The sequence below is a fragment of the Pteronotus mesoamericanus genome, unplaced genomic scaffold, assembly GCF_021234165.1.
Source record: "Pteronotus mesoamericanus isolate MK-2021 breed Mesoamerican mustached bat unplaced genomic scaffold, CSHL_Meso_final scaffold_128, whole genome shotgun sequence".
NCBI classification, from domain to species: domain Eukaryota; kingdom Metazoa; phylum Chordata; class Mammalia; order Chiroptera; family Mormoopidae; genus Pteronotus; species Pteronotus mesoamericanus.
Window position 1 is genome coordinate 292,363 of NW_026555305.1, and position 21,395 is coordinate 313,757.

Consider the following 21,395-nt stretch of genomic DNA (forward strand, 5'->3'; position numbering starts at 1 on the left):
CTATGTTGACTCCACAGCTTTTCTGTCCTAGGGAGGTCTGCTTGGCCTCAGTAGCAGCTGGTGAGCAATGAAGAACAGATGTGGTCACTATCAGGACTATGATGACGGTTTCACAGGTTCATACCTATGTCAAAACTTGTCAAACTGAACATTTCAAGTATATGGAAGTAGTACATGCAAAATGGTAGTGAAGTTTTAAAAAATGGCTCAAGATTAAGAAACCAAACTTTAAGTCCCAATTGCTTTGGAAAATTGGATTGACCATCCTACCATGTCTCCACCATTTCTTTCCTCCAGCCCTCAAGGGGTCAGTTTTGCCTCAAATTTGACATCAAATACGGTGAGTAATGAACATTTGCACCTAGGTCAACAAGAACGCTGCTTGTGTCGGGAACTACATCCCTGAAGTACACCCCCCTCTTCTTCTTTCTTGTTGTGTAGTAATGGCTTTGAGGCAGACGTCACTGGCAGATAACAGGAACCCAGGAAACCTTTCGAGATATATATATATATTTGAGGAAAATATATATATATATTTGTCCCCCCGCCCCGAAAATGGCCTCAGCTACACAAAATAACCATGCCTGGGGTTCCTGAGATCTGGGTACACTCATCATGCAGTCATGGTCACAGAAACATTTCTAGATGCACATTTAAAAGAGGCATGTTCCATATAGCTGACCGCAGTCTCCTCCAATCCCTAATACTTGTGTTTCTGCACCAACTATTGTTGTCCCTGTACTCAGTCTTTTAACAACTGATCCTAAACCAAAAAATTTTAGATGTCAGGGTACATGACTGTCTGTAGACCTAAAGAAGATATCTTGTCAACAGTGCTGGTATAATCTGTGATATTTGCAGTGGAGTGGGGGAACCATGCTACTCTCATAAGTACTTAAAGTGCTCATACCTGCCTTCTCCTCAGGGCCATCTCTAAAACTCCTAAAACACATAGCATCTAAATGAGGACCAGAAAGCCCTTCAGTCCTTTCTAGAAGTCTTTGGACAGCTATGCAAATTTCAAAACTGGGAAGTTATTTTCTGCCATCATAGTCACTCCACAAGTATACAAAGTTTGAGATCCTTAAAAAGTGATTGACCTCATGCTCTGATCAATGTGGCTTAGTTGGTCAGGTATTGTGCTGCAAATCGAAAAGTTGCTGCTTTCATTTTTGGTCAGGGCACATGCTTAGGTTGTGGGTTCAGTCGCTGGTTGGGGCTTGTACAAGAGGCAACTGATCAATGTTTCTCTCTCCTGTTGATATTTCTCTCCAGTTTTTTTCCCTTCCTTCCCTCTCTAAAAAGTAAATTTAAAAAATTTTTTAAAAAAAGTTGTTCACCTCCTCATGCATGCAGAGCCCAAATCAGTTTATAAACTACCTTGTACAATAAAAAGAACCAAGATAAAAAGGAATTAAAAGATTAAGGCCTCAATTTTTGTACAAGTCAAAGTAATGTGCAGCAGGCACTTCCCAAGTTCATGATCTGGAAGCTGAAAAACCTCATCACAAGTATCACATGAGATGACCACATTCCTGAAACAGGTAGTCATTTCTCTGTAAGTTGAGTGCAGAACTCATATTCTCTAGGCCAACACATGGACCCAGGTCCATGACCAAATTATTCTTAAAGGGAAACTGACCCCCAGAGGGCTCCAGGCATTTCTATTTTCAACCAGATACATGAGACCAGAGGTCAGCTTCCCCGAGCACATTAGAGTGTTGAATGATGCAAACTCTGTGGACCTGCACTGTGGTAAAGGTGAAAGGACTATAGACACAGAATGTAGCTGCAACAGAAAACTAGGAAGAGCCATGGGCAAGTCAAAAAGCACAACATATTAACTATATATACGCTACCCATATGAATGAAAATTCTGGGGAATCCCCTCCCTGTGCATATTCAGGTGTAAGAGTTTAATTTCAGACAGACGGCTCCTCAGATTCCTCCAGGGTTGGTACACTGAACAGAAAATTGCCCATTCCCAAAACATTTAAGGCTTTTTTCTAGTGTGAACTCTCTGATGATAACGAAGTTTGGAACTAGAGATAAAAGTTTTCCCACATTCATTGCATTCATAAGGCCTTTCACCAGTGTGAACTCGCTGATGATAACGCAATAGGGAACTATAGATAAAAGATTTCCCACATTCACTGCACTCATAAGGCCTTTCTCCTGTGTGAAGTCGCTGATGACAACGCAGTTTGGAACTATAGATAAAAGATTTCCCACATTCACTGCACTTATAAGGCCTTTCTCCTGTGTGAAGTCGCTGATGATAACGAAGTTTGGAACTATAAATAAAAAACTTCCCACATTCACTGCACTCATACGGCCTTTCTCCTGTGTGAACTCTCTGATGATAACGGAGGGTAGAACCAGAGGAAAAAGATTTTCCACACTGACTGCACTTAAAAGGCTTTTCTCTTTTATGAACTCTCTGATGAGAACAGAAGGTATCACTACTGGCAAAAGATTTCTCACATTCGCTGCACTCATAAGGCCTTCCTCCAGGATGAACTCTCCGATGTTTTGCAAGACTACTGCTTGTGGTAAAAGACTTTCCACATTGACTGCACTCATAAGGCTTTTCTCCAGTGTGAATTCTCTGATGACAATGAAGGCCATTGATCCTGGTAAAAGACTTTCCACATTCACTGCACTCATAAGGCTTTTCTCCAGTATGAACACTCTGATGACAATGAAGACCATAGTTCCTGGTAAAAGATTTCCCACATTCACTGCACTTATAAGGCTTTTCTCCTGAATGTGTTTTCAGATGATATTGGAAGGTAGATCGCGAGATAAAAGATTTCCCACATTCACTGCATTCGTAAGGTCTTTTTCCCGAGTGAACACTATGATGGTATCGAAGGGCAGAGCTAGTGGTAAAAGATTTCTGACATTCACTGCACTCATAAGGCCTTTTTCCTAGGTGGCCTTGCTCATGATACTTAAGCGTAAAGCTATTAGTAAAAGATTTGCCACATATACTGCACACATAAGGCTTTTCTCCTGTGTGAGTTTTCTGGTGTCGAACAAGTTTCCACCTATTGTTAAAGGATTTCCCACACTCACTGCAGTCATAATGCTTTTCTCCAGTGTGAACTTTCTGATGATAACAAAGGGCAATATAAGTGATAAAAGATTTCCCACATTCACTACACCCATAAGGCCTTTCACCAGTGTGAACTCTCTGATGGTAACTGAGAGCGGCAACAGAGGTAAAAGATTTTGCACAGTTGTTACACTTATAAGGCTTTTCTCCATTGTGAACTCTCTGAGACTGATTACACACTGAGCTACGACTAAAAGATGGTGCACATTCACTGCACATGTAATTGCTTTCTCCATTGTGCCGTTTCCGTGAGTGAATGACAGATTTGTGGCGTAAGGATTTTCCACATTTGCTGCACTTGTACTGTCTTGCTCCAGTATGAATTTTTTGTAGCTGATGGAGGGTTGAGATTTCACTAACGGGTTTTCCATTTTCACCACACACACGGAAACTGTTTCCAGTGTGGCCTCTGCAGTGCATGACAAATGAGGATTTATACCTGAATGTTTTTCCACATTCACTGCACACAAAACACTGTCTTCTGTTACAGACAGCCTGGTTCACAAGTATGTGTTGGGGGTGAAAAGCTTTCTTGCCTTCCCCTAAAGTATAAAGACTTTTTCTGCTTTGTAATGTTGCTTCCCACTGGGTGCCTGTGTTTGGCTCCTTCACATTATGGGTGTCCTGTTGCTGCTGACGTTCAGAGCTGGCCAGGAAGTCCATCTCAACCTCGCCACAGGTAAAGGGGTTCCCTGACACATGGGTTCCGCAGCTCTTCACAAACAAGGTCCTGTCCACACTACTTCTGAAGGGTTTCTGTCCCATGTGCACATCCCAGTGTTGGTAACAATTGGCACTGAAATAAAATCGCTTTGCACATGCCCCACACCTCAGCATTGTTGGGCTCTGTTGTGTGCCTAGCTGCTCAACCAAGTTAAAAATGTCTTTCAGCACTGGCCCACAACTCTCACAGGGGTGGTTCTTCTTGGGAGATATAGCTGCTTTCGGATTCCTTGCCTGTGACAATTGTACAGAAACGTTCTGTTCAATGGGTGCCTCCACATCCTCTACTCCGCAGCAGCAACCTGAACAAAAAAATAAATAAATAAATGCTGGAGAAGTACCTGCTGACTACAGAAAGGACAGAACCCTATCACACATATTCATATGTCACATGTAGGCATGAATACATAAACTCCTTTTCAAAACAAGAAAGTTCAGTTGAAAAACTGGCTTACTGTTGTACGTTACTGGGCTTGTAAGTCATAAAATAATGGAAACCCTGCCAGGAGAAGGATACTCAGACAGGGCATGACACAGGGAAGAGGGGTAGAGCTTACAATGCTCTTCCTCTGCCAACAGTTTTTTTAATATCCTTCTCTGCTGCTGACGCGAGGCTGGGTAGAAGCATACATGCAAGCCTAATACCATCCAATTGCAAGATATTAGCTGCTGCCCTGGTTGGTATGGCTCAGTGGATTAAGTGCCAGTCTCTGAACCAAAGGGTCGTTGGTTCAATTCCCAGTCAGGGCACATGCCTAGGATGCCGGCCAGGTCCCCAGTGGGGGTGCACAAGAGGCAACCACACATTGATGTTTCTCTCCTTGTCTTTCTCCCTCCTCTCCCCTGTCTAAAAATAAAATAAAATCTTAAAGCTGCAGTACAAGGTCAATACATAGATTTATGAACGACTCAGAGTGTAACAAATGAGGGCCAATTTTCAAGAGTACTACAGAAAAAGGGTGAGAGAGAGGGTGAAATGTGGGATCAATGGAGGTGGAAATATCTCTGGGCTGGAAACCATGAGTGGAAGTGATGAGTAGAGCTGACAAGTCGACAAAGTGTCAAAGCTGGAAAAGGAAGAGTAGAAATTGGTGTGGCTACTGGTAATGATACTAAAACTCTGGAGGAACAAAGGCAGGTTCCTGGTATGATCTGAACAAGGTCCTGACTTCACAATCTCTACAGCTGTCACTCACAAGGACCACACCCCCTGTGGGCCCACATTGACTAGATTGGAGAGAGATCCATCCTGTGGTACATGCAGAAAGGACTCTTCCCCGAAAGTCCTAGCAGGGCAGCTACATAGAACATGAATGACAAAAGGAAAAACCAGGAACACTGAATGGCCAGCACTGTCCCAAAGCAAGTCAGCATAGAACAGACCCCAAAATGAGATGTAGGTGAGTCACATTAGCATGATGGTAGAAGAAGCCAGCCTTGATTACTAACAACAAAATATTAAGACAGCTATCCACAAACAAAATCGATCCTGCAAAGGCTCAACACTACAATTAAGATACTGCTGCAGCACAGTGGAGCAAAAGATATAATCACACAAATGAAAAAGTAATATGGCTTTGGCCGGGCAGTCAGTTGGCTTGAAATATCATCCCAATACACCAATGGTAGGGGTTTGATTACTGGTTCAGGTACATACAAGAAACAATCAGTAAAATCATAAATAGGTGGAACAATAATCGGTATCTCTCTCTTTTCCTTTTCTTCTTATTCTCATTCTCTTTCTCTAAAATAATTTAAAAATTTTAAAAATTAGGTGTGCATACTTCAATATGAAAAAGACCGTATATGATAAGATACAGCTACCAGCACATTCAACAGTGACAAGTTAAACACTTTTCTCTAAGATCAGGAACACATGATGGATATACACCCTCACCATGGCTTTTCAAAAGAGTACTGAAAGTTTTAGCCTGAACAATAAGGCATAAAAAGAAATGAAGATATCCAAATAAAAAGAAGTAAAACTTTATGTGTTAGCAGATGACATGATCTTACGTAAATAAAATCCAAAAAACTACATAAAAAACCTGCCAGAATGAATAAACAAGCCCAGCAAATTTGCAGAACCCATAATCCATATACAAAAAGCAGTTGATCTATACACTAACAACAAAATATCTCAGTAAGAAATTAAGAAACCAATCTCATTTACAATAGTATTAAAACCAATAAAATACTTAGGAATAGAGTTTATCAAGGAGGCAAATGATCTGTACTCTAAAAACTATAAGACAGTGATGAAAGAAACTGAAGACATAAATTAATAAAAGACACTCTGCCTTTTCAGGTTGGAAGTATTATTATTGTTAAAATATCTGTACTAATTGAAGCAACCCATTCAATGCAGTCTTTGCCAAAATCCAATGGCATTTTTACAGAAATAGAAAAAGAATCCTAAAATTCAAACCACAAATGATCTCTTATACTCAAAGCACTTTTGAGCAAGAAGATCAATGGTTGAGTCAGGGGCATCACACTTCTTGATTTAAACTATATTATAAAACAGCAGTATTCAGAACAGACACAAATAGACACATAGACACACAGACCTAAGAAAGAGGATATAGACAACATTCAACTCAGTAGCAAAATAATAATAATAATAATAATAATAATAATAATAATAACCGAATTAAAAAATAGGCAAAGAACCTGAATAAACGTTTGTCAAAGATCTAGAAATGGACAGCCAGTGCAGGACCGTCAGCTCCACAGACAGGGTGCCGGGGGAAGTGAGAGCCGTGCAGGCACTTGGGCGACGGTGTGCTCACTGAGGGAAAGTAATTAAACGTGGGCGAAGGGATCCTAAGAAGCTAAGAGAAAAAATGTCAACACATGCTTTCTTCGTGCGAACTCACCAGGACCACAAGAGGAAGCACCCGGATGCTTTGGTCAGCTTCTCAGAGTTTTCTAAGAAGTGCTCAGAGAGGTGGAAGACTGTGTCCACCAAAGAGAAAGGGAAATCTGAAGACATGCCAAAGGTGGACAAGGCCCGTTATGAGATAGAAATGAGAACTCACATCTCTCCTAAAGGGGAAACAAAGAAGGAATTCAGGGCAAAGAAGGAACCCAGTGCCCTGAAGAGGCCTCCTTTGACCTTCACCTTGTTTAGTCGAGCACCACCCAATGTGAAAGGAGAGCATCCCGGCCTGTCCATTGGTGATGCTGCAGAGCAGCTGGGAGAGATGCGGAATAATACTGCTACAGGTGGCAAGCCGCCTTATTAAAGCGAAGCATGCTGAGCTAAAAGTGAATCATGGAAAGGATATTGCTGAATACTGAGCTAAAGGAAAGCTTGAAGTGGTGTGAAGGGCGTCGCCAAAGCTAAAAAGGAGAAGAAAAAAAAAGTAGAAAGAGGATGAAAATGAGAAAGTTGAAGAAAATGATGAGGAAAAGGAAGATACAGATAATGAACATGAAAAAGATGATGAAAATGGTGAATAACTTGCTTCTTGTAGTGCATTTTACTTGTCTATGAAGCATTTAACACCCTTGTACATAACTCACTCCTTTTAAAAAAAAATGGAAATGTAAAGCTGTGAAAAATTTGTTTTTTACACTATATAGTATCTTTCTTTAATATAGTTAACACACTACTGACTGCCTTTAGATAGCCCTGTTATGGTGGGGGTTTTTTTTTTTTAAGATTATATTTATTTATTTTTAGAGAGAGGGGAAGGGAGGGCAAAAGAGAAGGAGAGAAACACCAATGTGCAATTGGTTGCCTCTCAAATGCCCCACCTGGGGACCTTGCCCAAAACCCAGGCATCAAACCTGCAACCTTTCAGTTCACAAGCAAGTGCTCAATCCACTGAGCCACACTGGTCAGGGCAGTGGCAATTTTAGTAGCTACCATCCTTGTCTGATAGAATATGGGGTTGTAAATTGGCATGGAAATGAAAAGGAGGTTTTTCTTGGCACACAACACTAATTAGTTACACGTGGGGACGGTACTTTTTTCATCTTTAATGGTCTCTGATGCAGCCTATAAGAAATAATTGTTTTGTTAACAAAATACCATTCTATAATAGCAAATCAAAGTTGCAGCTATTTTGTGACATTCTTAGAAATGCTTCTAAGAAAATACAATTTTTATTTTAAAAAATATTTTAAAAAATCTAAAAATCTCAAACAGATATGTAAAAAATATTCTTTGTCACTAATCATCAGAGAAATGCAAATCAAAGCTACAAACTACAATGACATTACCTCTCACCTGGTAAGATGGCTAATATCGAAAGAGCGGAAATAAGTGTTGGTGAGTGATGGTGTAGATATAATGAAACACTTGTACACCACAGTCAGAATATAAAAAATATGTATATAATAACAGAAAAAAAAATAGAATGCCAGGATCTGGGGTGCAGGGGGAAATGGGAACTTGGTCAAAAAGTACAAATGTTTCTTTATGAGTTCTGAGGATATATTTAAGAGCTAGTGACTATAGATAATAATGTTATATACTTGAAATTTACTGAGAGTAGACCATAAGCACTCCTAGCATAAAAAAATAGTAAGACAGCCCTGGCCAGGTGGCTCTGTTGGTTGGAACATTGTACTGTACACCACAGGTTGCAACTTTGATTCCCAGTGAGGGCACATACCTAGGCTATGTGTTTGATCCTTAGTTGGGGCACATATGGAAGGTAACCAACTGATGTTTCTCTCATATTGATGTTTCTCTCTGTCCCTTCCTCTTTCACTAAAGTCAATAAAGAAATACATCCTCAGGTGAAGATTAAAAAAATAATAATAATAAGGTAATTTTACATGGTGATAGATGTTTTACTAACTTCTCTGTGATAATTATTCCACTACACACACACACACACACACACACACACACAATAAAATCAGCACATTGTACACTTTAGTATATATAAGTTTATATTGCAACAATGCTAAAAAAAAGAAAAACAGATTTAAATACTACACACTGTGCAGAGAGTGTCAAATAAAAGGTCATGGTTCAGGTAAGTAATGACTATGACAATACGTGCAACTCCTGGCACAAGTAGGCAGGAGGAAATGACAGCAAAAAGGAATCCCCCATGACTGCTGAGGCTCAGCTGTTCGGGCATCATCCCACAAAGCAAAAGCTTGCAGGCTTGACTCCGAGTCAGGGCACATGCCTGGGTTGCGGGTTTGGTCCTAGGTCGGGGCGCTTTCAAGAGTCAAGAGATCAATGATTCTCTCTCACATTGATGTTTCTCTCCCTCTTTTTTCTCCCTCCCTTCCCATGTCTCTAAATAAATAAATAAATAAATAAATAAATAAATAAAAATCCTTAAAAAAAAAAATGAATCAAACACTGAGGTACAGAAGTGATGTGGATCTGGACACATTAACCCAGACACTAAGAGGGCAAGCATGGTGAATGCAATAGGACTGACCTTGAATCCTTCCCTAAAAGCGTTCAGGACTGAGACTGCAGGGAGAGAACAGGGCAGTGCAAACAAACCAGCCCTAGCAATACAGCCACTAACCAGAAAACAGTGCTTAGAGTCCACACCCAAATGTTAAGAGGTGTGGGGATGATGAGGCTGTGGGTCTTACCCAGAGAGGATATAAGTGTGTAGTTGTCCAGCATCACACGGAGGTACAGGCGTCTCTGAGCCTCATCAAGCAGCCTCCATTCCTCCCAGGAGAAGAGCACGGCAACGTCCTCAAAGGTCACCCTGGCCTGTTATCGCGGGGGCAGGAAAAAACATGAACATTTTGTGTGTGACAACCCACAACCCCCCTCCCCACACATCCACCCCACACCCACCCCCCTCCAAAGCGGCCCACCTCAGAGGAATTCCATACCGAGGTGCCACTGGTGCCCCCCTCCCCTCGGGTCCCTTTATTCCTGGTGTTCAGCCCTCAGCCACTTCAGGCAGGAAGGCACAGAGCTGCAATCCACTTCTGGTCCTGGCTTGTACGGTCCCCTCCATCCTGTCATTAACGCCCCCTGGGGTCTCTGGATTGTGACAAGACGCAGCCAAGCGCGGGCTCATGCTTCACCCTTAAGGGCCCAACACAGGGGCCCTGGGACCGTAACTCACACCTTTTCTCAATTCGCACGTCGTTCTGCAGGTTGTCCCTCAGACACCTTCAGTCCCCACCTGAGCTCCCACAGCCACGCGTTTGTGGAGACGCTGCTTTGGATGCGGCCTCTGGGCACCTGGGCCCGATTCAGGGTTCGCCTCCCAGAAGCCCATGGGAATTTCAGGAGAACATGACCCCCTTCCATGGTGCGCAGTACTCAGCAGCCGCAACAGGCTCTCTCCATCCATCCTTCCCTAAAATCTCAGTCCTGAGATCTCCATGCCAGGCCCAGTGACACTCAAAAATGACCACAGGTGCCCCAGACCTTGGCCACCAGCAAGACTGAGACGCCCCGGACAGACCCCATCACAGCAGAGCCCACGCACGGGGTGGATCCTGCAGAAGCGCCCGAGCGGCAGCTCTGCCCTCAGTGTCATGTCCTCTCAGCTACTCCTCGGCCTCCAGAACCATCACGTCCACTCGCCCCGTCGAAGCCTTCGTCACCCGCCACACAGTTACGGTGACCGCCTCCCTCCCTCCCTCACCTGTATTTCTGTGCGCGGCACCCTCCTCAGGGGCAGAGCAAGAGAAAAACCTTTACCCTGCGCCCTGCTCTTTCTAAGCAAAGGGTAGCATCGCCAGGAGGACCTGCATCCGCCACCTAAACGCATGCGTTGCGGAACATGACAGGCACCCGGCAGCCCGGCTGCAGGGCTCCGGGAGGAGCGGGGCGGCGGGGACTGAGCGGGGAGGGCCGGGGGCCGCGCACTCACCTCCGCCGGGCGCCTCCGTGCGGCCGCCGCCATCGCACTCTGTGGGCAAAGCCTGGCGGCAGCGGCGGGAAACAACGCAGCGCCTGGTCGGCCGTCCTTGCCAGGGTCCAGGGCGCCGCTCACACGGTGGCGGGGATTCTGAGCCTCGTTCCGCGGCCCTGCTGCGAGGACCGCGTCTCTCTCGCGGTTCGTCCGTTCTGTCACCCCAGAACTGACACAGCCATCGGAAGGCAGAACACACTCACAGGAACGGCAGCAAGAACCGTTGCCAGGACAAAGATGCCAGAAGTCCCGCCCCAAGTCGACGGCTCTCAGGGAAATGCTTTCTTCTGGATCTGTCATTGGCTCAACTCACAGCAGGGTTTTATGGGGAATGTAGTTCGCATATTTTTAAAGGCGACAAGGCCACTGGAAGGATGCTGTAAAGCGATGCTGCTACCTCGACGGAAGGTTTTTGCTTGTTGCTAATTGTGGCAAAAACACAACTCTGACACTATCTACCAGAAGGTGGGCTCAGGGCTCAGTCCTCCAATACTGCCCCCCCCCCACTTCCGATACCTGTGCTTCAGAACAACAGACTATTTATTATTTTTTGTAATCCTCACCCAAGGATATGTGTTTGTTTGTTTGTCTGTTTGTTTGCTTTTTGGAGGAAGGGAGAGAAAGAGAAACCTCAATCGATTCCCTCTGGTACTTATCTTGCCCAGCCATAGAATCTGCAACCAAGGTAAGTACTCTGACGAAGAATCACACCCACAACCTTTTGGTGTATGGGATCCCGCTCCTACCATTTGAGCCACCTGGCCAGGGCAGCACAGAAGGCTTTTGAAATTATTATTATATTTTATTGATGATGCTATAACTGTTGTCCCAATTTTCCCCGTTTGCCCCTCCCCACCCAGCACCCTCTCCCTCCCTCTGGCAATCCTCCCCGCCTTAGTTCATGTCCACAGGTCATGCATATAAGTTCTTTAGCAACTCCATTTCCTATACTGTTCTTAGCATCCTCTTGCCTTTTCTGTAACAACCAATTTGTATTTCTTAATCCCTTCACCTTTTCCCAAATCCCCTTTCCCCTGGCAACACTCCAAGTGCTCTCCATATCCATGATTCTCTCTGTTCCAATTTGCTTAGTTTTTTAGATTCAATTATTTTTCAAAGGTTTTATTTATTTTTAGAGAGTGGGGAAGGGAGGGAGAAATACAGGGAGAGAAACATCAATGTGTGGTTGCCTCTCACGCACCCCCTAACAGGGAACTGGCCCACAACCCAGGCACGTGCCCCAACTGAGAGTCAAACTGGCGATCCTTTGGTTCTCAGCTTGGCACCCAATCCACTGAGCCACACCAGTCAGGGCTCAATTACTAATAATTATGTATTTATTACCATTTTAATGTTCATAGTCTTGATCTTTTTCTTAAATAAGTCCCTTTAACATTTCATATAGGGAGGTGTTCTGTAAAGGGGGGCAAAGGGAAAAGTTGGGACTACTGTGATAGCATAAACAATAAAATATAGTTTTTAAAAAACATTAATATGATAGTTTGGTGATGAACTCCTTTAGCTTTACCGTATCTGTGACGCACTTCATCTGCCTTTTGATTCTAAATGATAGCTTTGCTAGATAGAGGAATCTAGGTTGTAAGTCCTTGCTTCATTATTTTAAATAATTTTTGCCAGTCCCTTCTAGCCTGCAAAGTTTCTTTTGAGCAATCAGCTGACAATCTTATGGGAAGTCTTTGTAGGTAACTAACTGCTTTTCAGATTTTCTCTTTATCTCTAACCTTTGGCAATTTAATTATGATGTGTCTTGGCCTGGTCCTCTTTGTGTCCATTTTGTTTGGGACTCTGGGTTTCCTGGACTTGTATGTCTAGTTCCTTCACCAAACTAGGGAAGTTTTTATTTTTTTCAGATAGTTTCCAATTTCTTGCCTTTCTCTTCTCCCTCTGGCACCCCTATCATGTGAATGTTGTATGCTTGAAGATGTCCCAGAGGCTCCTTACACTATGCTCATTTTTCTAGATTCTTTTTTCTTCTTGCTCTTCTGCTTGGATGTCTTTTGTTTTCTTATGTCCCAAATCATTGATTTGATTCTCAGCTTCATCCACTCCACTGTTGATTCCCTGTAAATTGTTCTTTATTTCAATTAGTGTACCCTTCATTTATGATTGGGTCATTTTTAAGCTGTTGAAGTACCCACCGAGTTTCTTGAGATCCTTATAACCAGTGTTCTCATCTCTGCATCTGATAGCTAGATTATCTCCATTTTGTTTGGCTCTTTTTCTAAGTTTTGTTCTGTTCTTTCATTTGGGCCATATTTCTTTGCCTCCTCATTTTAACAGCTTCCCTGTATTTGTTTCTATGTGTTAAGTAGAGCTGCTTTGACTCCTTGTCTTGTTAGCATGGCCATACATAGTAGTTGTCCTGTAAAGCCCACTGGCTCAGCCTCCACCATTGCCCAAACTGAGTACTCAGGGTGCGCCCTCCACGTGGGCTGAGTACTCCCTCCTCTTGTAGTTTAGTCTTCATTGCTGTCGGCAGGATAATGGGAGGGATTTGACCAGGCCAGTCAGCTGGTAGGACTGGCTGTGATCACTAGCTACCAATTATCTCCCTCTGCGGTTTGTGGAGGTGGCCAGCAGGTCCCCTGCATAGAGAAGAGGGGAGCACTTGACTAAGGAGACCAGAATCCTGCAGATCCCCAGCATCAGCTCTGAATTTAAAGTTTCAGGGTTCACGTCCAGCTGTCCCCTCTCCTACAGGGTAAATGTCAGATCCATGTACCAACAACACTTGAAGAGTCAAACGGAGGCATTGAATTCACCACTGGGGATGGAATCCAAGCCTCTTACACATAATGCAAGTTAAGCGGAAGAACCAGGCCCAGCCCACCAGGGTGTCATTAGTACCAAGCTCTGTGCTAAACCCTGAGGTGAGACAGACATGATGCAGCTAAGGATCAGAGAAGTCCCCCTAGAGGTGACAGAAATGATGGTGTTCCCATGGAGAATGTGGGCAGTCGGTGAGCACGCCCGTATGTCAGAGGAGTGGGAAGGCAACTGTGATAATTCTAGTGATGGAACAGCAGCCACAGCTGAGCCTCCCTGTTCCTCCCGGCCACGTGCCCACGGCTGAGGGCTTCACATGTGGAGAGGTGTCCCCAGCTGTGCAACCACTCAATGGTTTGAATGCAGCCTCTTGAATCTGACACTTGTCTGTTGCATGACCTTGGAAAACTCATTTCATCTTTCTGATTGTTATTTTCCCCCAAAATACTCAGGGTGTTGTAACAAACATGAAACATTCAAAGCGCCAACCCTGGGATACTGGCACCAGTACCTATTAAAGAGTTTCTTTACTTCTATTCATCCTCACATGGGCATACTTGGCACCTTCATTGTGTTCATATAGTCAGTAATACGAGTTTGGCGAGCTCTAGAGTCACCCCAAGATTCACCCTGGTAAAAAATCCACGCTGACACCTCAGTGCCATGAAGATACCTCCGCCATGTGGTGGGGTCTGTATAGGCCTCACCAAGTCAGGGGTCCTGAAAAGCCCTATTTAGTTTTTACAAGCACTTGCGGTACAAGGTCCCCCAAGTGACTGGTTGTGGATGACAGCCACTTGTGATGGCTTGTGGTTTGGCCCCTACTCCTAGAATGAGCAATAAGGCTGGGAGAAGGACGGCTCTTTACCCATCCTACACAAGAGGAAATTAAGGCTCAAAGAATGGATTGTTTGCCTGTCATCATGGTGATTGTTGGAGATCTTGGATTTAAACCCAGGTTGCATGGCACAAGGTATGAGGAATCTGATTACTGATCTCTTCTCTTTGGCTTCCAGTAGGATTTTTGGGGGTCAACAAATACCTTTTGATCCTCATATCACCTGCATCCTGCTCCAAGCCACCAACCCCCAGATGACAGACCACGAAAACGGGTGAACACTAAAAAGGAAGGCTTTATTATGTTACTAAATGACTAAACTTACAAAAGTGACTAACTCTATTAATGCAGATTTTTCTTTAAAGTATGACATGTGCCTATAAAATTGTATATAACAAAAATAATTTGAAATATTAGAAAATATTTGTATACTATTGAAAACAAACATTCCATAAGGCAAGAGTTACATCTGTTATCCAAGGAGTAACAAAGTGTGAGACTGTAATATATATTACTGTTTTAAAGTCCAAATTCTTAAAAAATAGGTACATCATATGACACACATTTTACCAAAAACTTATCAGTAATATACACACCTGTAAAAGTGCTGGTCATGAATCCTCCTGCAAATGCAACTATAATAGCAGATAGAGTACAACAAACTATTAAAAGAGCTAAAATTAATAAAATTTAAGCAAATCAACAGTGTCCTGTGGGGGAAGAAATAGACCCCTTATATACCACTGATATAAATGCAGAAAGTGCCTTGGCTGGTGGGTCAGCTGGTTGGAGCACTAACCGTGCACCAAAAGTTTGTGAATTTGATTCCCAGTCAGGATATATACCTAGGTTGTGGGTTCAATACCTGGTCGAGTGCGAATGGGAAGCAACAGATTGATATTTCTCTCTCACATCGATGTATCTCTCATTCTTTCCTTTCTTTCTTTAAAAATCAATATAAATATCCTTAGATGAGGATTAAAAAATAATAGTAAAAAAAAAGAAATTTTGGAATGAAATGACAAATGCAATAAACAACAGCAACAGCAACTTAATGAAGTAGTAGAAAAATCTGTGACCTAGCATCAGGTCATTTCAAATCATCCAGAGGAAAAAAGACTGGAAAACACACTACATAATTTATTTGGATGTCATCAAGGGAAAGAACACTTGCAACATGGCAGTGCCACAAGGAGAAGTGAGGGAGAAAGGGCCAGAAAGTTTATTGGAATAATAATAGCTGAAAACTTTCCAAATCAAGAGAGATGTGGACATCCAGGTACATGATGCTCACAGGTCTAGATATATCTTCAACTCAAAGAGATCGTCATGGAGACACACTATAATGAAATTTTCAAAAATCAAAACCAGAGGCTTTTGAAAACACAGTAAGAAAAGAAACTCATTGCATACAGGAGAACGTCGATAAGGCTATAAGCAAATTCTCAGCAGAAACCATGCAGACCAGAAAAGAATGGGTGATAAATTCAAAATACTAAAGAAAAAAATGTCAACTACTAACAATATTTTATCTGGCAAAGCTGTCCTTCACAAATATAGGAGAAGGACTTCTCTAGATTAAAAAAAGACGAAGAGCCCTGATTGGTGTGGCTCAGTGGATTGAGTGCCAACCTGCAAACCAAAAGATCACCAGTTCAATTCCTGGTCAGGGCACATGCCTAGGTTGTGGGCCAGGTCCTCAGCTGGGGGCATGTGGGAGGCAACCGATTGATGTTTCTCTCACACATCATGTCTTTCTCTCTCCCTTGCCCTCTAAAAATAAATAAATAAAATCTTAATAAAATTAAATTAAGAAAAGGTGAGGAAGTACATTATACTTTGACCTGCCTTAACCAGATATATTAAAGGGAGTCCTTCAAGCTGAAATGAAAAAACACTATTTCCTAACAAAGAAATATATGAGTAAGGAGCACACCTCAAAGGTAAAATATAAAATCAAATGCAGAATATGCTAATACTGCAATTTTGTAGTATGTCAATCATTTAACTCTAGTATAAAGGATAAAAACCAAGAGTATTAAAAATAACTATAGCCATAATAATTTCATAATTTAAAAAAATTTTAAATGATTTAAATTTTGACATCAAAAACACAACGTATAGGGGTGGAATATTAAAAGGGTACATTTTCTTTCTTTTTAAAAAAGATTTTATTTATTCAACTTTAGAGAGAAGAAACGGGAGGGAGAAAGGGAGAGAAACATTGATGTGTGAGAGAAACATCAATTGGCTGCCTCTTGCATGTGCACCAACCAGGGACTGGCCTGAAACCCAGGCCATGTGCCCTGATGAGGATTGAACCAGTAAACTTTTGCCTTGCTGGCTGATGCTCAGCCAACTGAGACACACTATTCAGGGCTAAAAGGGTACATTTTCTATGCAATTGATGGTTACTTGATTAAAAGAGACTGTTACAACTTTAAGATGTTAGTAAATCATACAGTAACTTCAAAGCAAAATCCTACAGTAGAGGAACAGAAAATAAAGTTAAGCAATCAAAGCATACCTACAGAAAATCATTAAATGATGAGGAAATCAAGAGAGGAAAAGAAGGAACTACAAAACAGCGAGACAAAAATGAACAAGATGGTAATCACCAAGTACTCAAAAAATTCTCCAATAAAGTCATATACAGTGGCTTAATAAACTAAAAATTAGCCCTGGCTGATGTGGCTCAGTGGGTTAAACACCCACCTGTCAACCAAAAGGTCACTGGTTCAATTCCCAGTCAGGGCACATGCCTGGGTTGCAGACCAGGTCCCCCTGGTTGAGGGCATGCAAGAGGCAACCAGTCAATGTATCTCTCACACATTGCTGTATCTCTCCCTCTCTCTCTCTCCATTCCCTCTCTCTAAAAATAAATAAAACCTTTAAAAAATAAAAATTAAATGCAAACTAGGAGGGGGGACCCAAAAAAGCTGAAATTATCTTCTGGAGTGCTGGACCCTTATAGGACAGCCTTCTCCCACTAGGTGAGTGTTCTAGGAACTACTCTGTATCAGTGTACCAGCTCGGGTTGTTGTGAGTGGCTGTGTTTGACTTCAGTGAATTTTTTTTTAAAGACTTTCAAACATTTGCCCATTTCATGATGGATGATTTATGAGTGCACTTGTCCACACTGAGCCAAGTGTTCAGTATTTGACCAAAAAATGGTGTGACCGCCATACTCCATCCTCCATATTCACCTGATCTCACCCTAGTGACTTCTTTTTGTTTCCCCAGACGAAACAAGTTCTCAAAGGGAAACATTTTTGCCAATACAGACAGGTGAAACAAAAAATGGCAGCTGCACTAAAAGATATCAAAATCAATGAGTTCAAAACCTATTTCGAGCAGTGGAAAAAACATCTCCATATGTGTATTCCATCAAATGGAGAGCACTTTGAATGCGACTGAAGTTTAAACATGTAAGAATACATCATTTTTTATAAATAAATTCTGGGAGGTTTTATAGGTTCACCCTCTGCCCCCATATATGTTGCCCGCAAGAAACTTACTTCAATTTAAAAAATAGGTCAAAAATATAGAAATTGAAAATAACTCATGCAAATAAAAGTCAAAAGAGTACCTTACACTTATAAGTAGCTATACTTATACTAGACAAAGTAGACTAACCCAAAACCTAACACAAAAGACAAAGAAAATAATTACATATAGATAAACAAATTGCCCTTGCTGGTGTAGCTCAGTTGGTTGGGCATTGTCCTGCAAAGCAAAAGGTCACTGCTCAGAGCACATCCCTGAGTTTTAGGCCAGTTCCCTGGGTGGGGGTGTATGAGAGGCAATTGATCAATGTTTCTCTCACTCTTTCTCCCTCCCTTCCCCTCTCTCTAAAAATAAATAAATTCTATTTTTTAAAAAAGGTAGATAAATTGATTCAGGCCCTGGCCAGGTGGCACAGTTGCTTAGAACAAAATCTGATACAGCAGGTTGTGGGTTCAATCCTTGATCATAGCATACATAGGAATCAATCAATAAATGAATAGGTCGATGTTACTCTAAAATAAATAAAAATGATTCATCAAGAGGATATAACGATTAAAATGTAATACAACAGACACAGATGCAACTAATTATATTAAACAAATATTAACAGACTGGACTATAGAAAAACAGCCCTGACCAAATGGCTCATTTTGTGGGAATATCATCCCATACAACAAACGGCTGCAGGTTCAGTTCACAATCTGTGCATACATAGGATGTGGATTTGATCCCCAGTTGGGGGTGCTAAAGGGATGTAAACAATGTTTCTCTCTCTCTCCCTCCCTTCCCCTCTCTCTAGGGTCAATGAATAATTTTTTTGGTGAGGATTGGGAAAAAACAAAAAACAAAACAGCTAGAGAGCCCTGACTGGTGTGGTTCAGGTGATTGAGCATCGTCCCTCAAAGCAAAAAGTCAGGGGTTCAATTCAGGGCCAGGACACATGCCTGGATAGAGGATTCAGTCCCCAGTTGGGGTCATACAAGATGCAACCATGTTTCTCTCCCTCTCTTTTTCCCTCCTTTCCCCTATCTCTAAAATAAATAAAATTTTTTGAAAAGGAAAGCCAATGGAATAATACCACAGTTCCATACTCATCTTTCAAGTGTGGGTAGATAGTCCAGACAGAAAATCAGCAAAAATATATTTTCCTTCAACAACAAATTTGTTTTTTTATTTGAACACTTCATACCAAATGGACCTAATAAATACATATAGGTCGTTTTGTCAAACTATAGCAGAATAAACATTCTCAAGTGGACAGGGACCATTCTCAAGGAGAGATCCTAGGTTTTGTTAAAACACTTATCAATTTAGGACTTCCGGACAAGATGGAGGCATAGGTAGACACACTTTGCTTCCTCACACAATCAAAAGGACAAAAACAAATTTAAAAACAAAAAAATAACCAGAACTGCCAGAAAATCAAACTGTATGGAAGTCTGACAACAAAGACTTATTCATACAGACTGGTAGGAGGGGCAGAGACAGGCAGCTGGGGCAGAGAGGACTTGCGGCAAGGCAGCAGCTGGACTGAGCAGGCGAGGCAGCGGCTGGCAGACCAGTTGGTCCCACATTTGCATGCATAGACTGGAGGAACAGCTGGGAAGCGAGACAGACCACACAATCCAGGGTTCCAGTGTGAGAAAAAGAAAGCCTCAAAACCTCTGGCTGTAAAAACATGTGGGTGTTGCAGTGGCAGGAGAAACTCCCAGCCTCACAGCAGTGTTCATTGGAAAGAACCACAGGGTCCTAGAATGTACACAAACCCACCCACTCAGGAATCAGTACCAGAAGGGCCCAATGTGCTTGTGTGTAACAAGGGAAGTGATTGAGAGCCAAGCAAGCGGCACTGTTTACTCTTGGGCCCCTCACCCACAGAGAACGTCACAACTTAGCGACCTGGGTAGCCCCGCCCTGGTGAATACTGAAGGCTCCACCCCTCCCAATGATTTCCAAGGCCCAATGAGACAAAGAAATATGGCCCAAATGAAAGAACAGATCAAAGCGCCAAAAACAGAACTAAGTGATAAACAGACAGCCAACCTATCAGATGCACAGTTCAAAACACTGGTAATCAGCATGCTCGCTGAATTGGTTGAGTATGGTCACAAAATAGAAAAAAAAAAAAGCAAAGACTATGCAAAGTGAAATAAAGAAAAATATACAGGGAACCAACAGTAAAGGGAAGGAAACTGGGACTCAAGTCAACGACTGGGCGCAGAAGGAAGAAATAAACATTTAACCAGAACAGAATGAAGAAACAAGAATTCAAAAAATGAGGAAAGGCTCAGGAACCTCTGCGACAACTTTAAACGATCCAACATCTGAATCATGGGGGTGCCAGAAGGAGAAGAGGAAGAGCAACAAATTGAAAACTTATTTGAACAAATAATGAAGGGGAATTTCCCCAATCTGGTCAAGGAAATAGACTTCCAGGAGATCCAGGAAGCCCAGAGAGTCCCAAAGAAGTTGGACCCAAGGAAGCACACACCAATGCACATCATAATTACATTACCCAAGATTAAAGATAAGGAGGGAATCTTAAAAGCAGCAAGAAAAAAGGAGACAGTCTAATGAGAATTCCTTTGTAGGTAACTATCAACTGATTTCTCAAAAGAAATCATGGAGGCAAGAAGAGGTTGGCAAGTAGTTCTCAAAGTCATGAAAGACAAGGATGTATATCCGAGATTACTCTACCCAGCAAATCTATCATTTAGAATGGAAGAGCAGATAAAGTGCTTCTCTGATAAGGTCAGGTTAAAGGAGTTCACCATCACCAAGCCCTTATTATATGATGTGTTAAAGGGACTTTTCTAAGAAAAAGATAAAAAACTATGAATAGTAAGACAGAGGGGAGAGGGAGGGGTAAGACTGGGGGAAAAGGTACAGGGAATACGCAGCATAAATAGTAGGTACAAAATAGGCAGGAGGAGGTTAAGAATAGTATAGGAAATGGAGAAGCCAAAGAATTTATATGTAAAACCCACTGACATAAACTAAGGGGGGGTGGGGCAGTGTAGGATGGAGGGGAGTAAAGGGGAGAAAAAAATGGGACAACTGTAATAGCATAATCAATAAAATATACATAAGATGTTTTAAAAACACATAAATTTAAGAAGACTGAAATTAAATCAAGAATTTTATATGAACACAAAGGTTTAAAACTAGACACCAATAACAGGAAAAAAGGTAGAGAGTTCACAACTCTGTGGACATTAAACCATTCATTACTGAACAACCTGTGGATTAAAGAAAAATTCAATTTAAAAAAAAGGAAAGAGTCCTGACTGGTGTGGCTCAGTGCGCTGGGCATAATCCTGCAAAACTAAAGGTCGCAGGTTCACTTCCCGGTCAAGACAGAAACCTGGGTGCAGGCCAGGTCCCAGGTTTGGGGCATATGAGAGGCAACCAATCAATGTTTCTCTTCTACATTGAAGTTTCTCTATAAAAATAAAATATTTTAAAAACTTTTTTTAGTATTGAAAACAATCTATTAGGCACTCATGTATTCAAAAATGAACAAAATTCCAATATACATCTATGTTGCTTCACTGTC

General features: G+C 42.1%; 1 protein-coding gene and 1 pseudogene across 1 annotated transcript; one reads left to right on the forward strand and one right to left on the reverse strand.

Annotated features, from left to right (window-relative positions):
- Window positions 1-1,931: 1,931 nt before the first annotated feature.
- Window positions 1,932-4,136, reverse strand: LOC129082532 (zinc finger protein 883-like). Its single transcript, XM_054588230.1, has one exon. It carries the CDS (start codon window positions 3,953-3,955, stop codon window positions 1,994-1,996), a length of 1,962 nt encoding a protein of 653 aa, XP_054444205.1. The 5' UTR covers window positions 3,956-4,136; the 3' UTR covers window positions 1,932-1,993.
- A 1,603-nt stretch (window positions 4,137-5,739) lies between these two features.
- LOC129082405 (high mobility group protein B1-like) lies at window positions 5,740-7,306 on the forward strand (annotated as a pseudogene).
- The last annotated feature ends 14,089 nt before the right edge of the window (window positions 7,307-21,395 follow it).